Source organism: Gavia stellata, chromosome 6, assembly GCF_030936135.1.
Source record: "Gavia stellata isolate bGavSte3 chromosome 6, bGavSte3.hap2, whole genome shotgun sequence".
In the NCBI taxonomy this organism is placed as follows: domain Eukaryota; kingdom Metazoa; phylum Chordata; class Aves; order Gaviiformes; family Gaviidae; genus Gavia; species Gavia stellata.
The window spans coordinates 50,467,302-50,470,742 of record NC_082599.1 but is presented as its reverse complement, the minus strand read 5'-3'; the positions used below and the strand labels follow the sequence as shown (position 1 = coordinate 50,470,742).

General features: G+C 43.4%; 1 protein-coding gene across 1 annotated transcript; it reads right to left on the bottom strand.

Annotated features, from left to right (window-relative positions):
* Window positions 1-1,766: 1,766 nt before the first annotated feature.
* Window positions 1,767-2,841, bottom strand: LOC104254319 (CX3C chemokine receptor 1). Its single transcript, XM_009808036.2, has one exon. It carries the CDS (start codon window positions 2,829-2,831, stop codon window positions 1,767-1,769), a length of 1,065 nt encoding a protein of 354 aa, XP_009806338.1. The 5' UTR covers window positions 2,832-2,841.
* Window positions 2,842-3,441: the final 600 nt, after the last annotated feature.

Below are 3,441 nucleotides of genomic sequence, written 5' to 3'. Positions count from 1 at the left end.
ACATGACGCTTATGCTATGCTTAATCTTAGACAATAAGTCTGGAGTCTGAAAGCCCACTTATAGCTGAAATTTTAAAAATTGAGCATATAAAATATATTTACACCTAAAACAAGGCATTTTATGAAAAGGGGCTATTATACTGTAGAGTGTGCTGAATGTTCAGTAGCAAAAAATGGAATATTTAATATTTGTGGAATTATTGCATATGGAAAATTGCTCAGTGGAGAGGCTCTCCTCCAAGCTTTCTAAGAAACAAGGTGGTACTAACATCCACAAAGAAAGGGCCTAGTCCTTCTCACTGAGACTCTAGAACAACTCTTTTGTGCTAGTTGGAAAGTGAGAGCGTTTCTTCAGATTTGACATATTGCCATTTCCATCAATGTGTAGAAATAAGGTCCTACTGGCACAGACTCGTTTTGTAAGACTGGTCCTTGATTTTTCCTTGTAAGGTGATCTCAGCTTCATAGATGGCAACAGTCCTTTTTCCATTCACCTAACTCCGGTCCACAGTGCCAACAAAAATCTCCTTTGCTTTTGCAGCAGATGATGGCAGCCCCTGGGGAAGGACTCTCAGTTGTCTGATTGGCATTTTCTACCCCCAATGCATTGTCACTGCAAGAGTAAAAAGGATATTTGGAGGCTGTGGAGTGCACATGCTAAATGTGTCCTCCGGGACACATTAAATCTGGGTACACCTGCAGGTTTCCCTGGGGAAATCAGCTGTGCCGGGGGAGACCACAAAGGTTGAGGAAGGTTGTGGTAAGCAGCATGGACAAGTGGTTATTTTGACCCAAAAGCCGTTGTCTATGATGGTATAGACACAGTTGGTGTTTACAACATGTGGCAAGCAGAGCACAGGTGTGAAGCACATACTTACCATGCTCTGCAAGCAATTCACAGCTTGAGCGTGCCATATTTGGACCAAGCACAACGATACCCAAACCCATACCTCGGTTCCCGTTGTCTCCACGTGTGCTGATGTCCGTTGATCAAGCTGGCAGCCCCTCGCTCAGCCGAGTGCTTGGGGATGTGCTAAGTGAAGGGCTCCACCAAACTCTGGCCTTTGGCTCAGGCCACAGCCCATGGAAATCAGGAGATATGCCTACTGGCTTGGATCAGCTCCAGGTCAGGTCCCAAATCCTTAAGGACAGTCCTCGCTCTGATTATTGCATGCTATAAACACTGAATGCATTGTTGGCGCTAAACGTGGGGTTTTTTTAACAGTAGGATTTTATTAGGTATGAAAGCACAGGTAGAACATTTGTTCAATAACACCAAAATCACTTCCATATGGATATATAGCATGAAAAATATACCCCTTTACTATCAAAATTATTCCCTTTGCTAACAGTCAGCTACCATTCATTAAAGAGATCTCTTTTCCCTTAAAAAATGAGTTTAGGTCTATGTACATTTGTACCACAGGTGCATACACCGACACATGCGCAAGTTTTGATGATGAAACTGTTTAACAGCTTCCCTATCCTTAAACTCTTCTCCATCTCCTGTTCTAGGCACAGAGCACTGCTTTTGCTTCTACTTTCCCTCTTTCTCTCTCTTGATTCAATTCCACGTTCGGCCTTGACATATTGTACTGCTTTTGTTTTTAAAATATTTACTGGTTTAGAATATTTAATGCTTAACAAGAGGCATGTCAGTAATTCAGTGGGGCCGTAAGTCTCTTCATAAGGGTAATGGCAATCTCTCACCGGTGGCTAGCCCTGCAGAAGATGTATTTACATATATTTCTTCTTCACAGAGCCTTTTAGACGAAGACAGAGCCATCCTGGTCACTGGTGTTCAGGGTTGTGTTGCTGATCACAATGCTTTCTGCATAGCCAGCTGAAGAGGTGACCTGGTAGCGACTGCAGGGGCCACAGAAGCACAGACATGGACAGTACTTTAAGCACACATGATAAAGGTATTTCCTGAATTTTTCCCCAGCAAAGGCATAGATAAGTGGATTGAGACAACAGTGACTGAATGCAATGGTTTCAGTCAGGTGCATTGCGTAGTCCAATGATTTCATTTGGTTGCAACTTGTGAATAACTCATAGTGCTTTAAAGTATCTAGAAAAATCAATACATTGTAGGGGGACCAAAACAGAAAAAACACGAGCACCACAACCAAGATCAGTTTTACAGCTCGTGTTTTTTTCTGATTTTTGCAGAACAGCAGGGTTTTGATGATCCCACAGTAGCAATAGCATATGATACAGACTGGGATGAAGAAGCCGATGGTGTTCAGCTTGACATTGCAGAACACTGGCCAGATGTTCTCCAGCTCCTGAGGGAAGACAGAAGTGCAGTCGTTTTCTATCACCTGGGAGAACACAAAATGTGGCACTGAAACTAAAACTGCTATTGCCCATACTCCGCAGGTTATAAGAAAGCCATGTTTCACTGTTCTGGATTTCAGAGAATATGTTGCCCGGACAATGGCCAAGTATCTGTCGATACTGATAACAGTGATAAAGAACATGCCCCCAAAGAAACCAATGTAATAGAGTGAGGAAACAGCTGTGCATGGAATAGTCCCAAGGGTCCATCCACGCACCGTGTTGGAAGCCCAGAAGGGGAGGGAGATCACAAAGAGAAGGTCCGAGATAGCCAAGTTCAGGAGATAGATGTCAGTGATGCTTTTTTTACTGCCTTCTTTCACAATAGAAAAAACCACCATTAGATTCCCTGTGAGGCCAAGAGCAAACACTGCAATGTAAAATACTGGTAGAAATATTTTCCCAAATTCTTGGATGTCAGTCTTATTGCAGGAAAAAGCATGTTCGTCATAAGTGTATTCAGCTGTCGTTTCTGTGTATGCTTCGGTCATGCTGAATTTTCTGGCTAGAGACAACATGAAAAGGGAAAAGAGAATAATGTTAGTGAAAGAGATCCAGTATCTGCTATGCTAAAATGCTGAGAGACCTCACCAACACGCACGCTTTAGGATTTTGTCACTATTTGGGTTAGCGAGAGTTGTATTACTGTGGAGGTGATGGTAGTTACTAACAAAAACCCAGACTCTGCTGTTACATGTACTTCACTGAAAATTAGCTCTTTAGGATAAGAAACAATAAATGAGAATTTCAAGGGCTGTCGAATAAAGCCCCTGCTTATCGGAAGAGCAGCAGAAGCAGCAGCAAACTGACATCTGACTAACTGAGCTCTGCAGGTGGTGCATCGCAGCGTGAGAAATGCAGGTGGTCTCCCAGGCTGTTGGGCTGTGCTCAGCAGGAAACGATACCTCACGTGTAGCTGTTGATCAGCATGCAGTGCCTGTCAACACCATCAAGACCCCAGTCTCACCCCACGCATTAACCCCAGGATGGACCACCAGTTTGGCCAGGTCTGAGCTAGTGCTTGCTGGCATGGGAGGAGCAAAGTTTGCACTGGGACATCCCTTAGAAGCAAGTATATCTTTGATGATGTTTTTTAAAAAA

What these genes read in the sequence shown, in the direction of transcription:
- LOC104254319 (XM_009808036.2), bottom strand. Translation starts at nt 2,831, where the DNA reads ATGACCGAAGCATACACAGAAACGACAGCTGAATACACTTATGACGAA.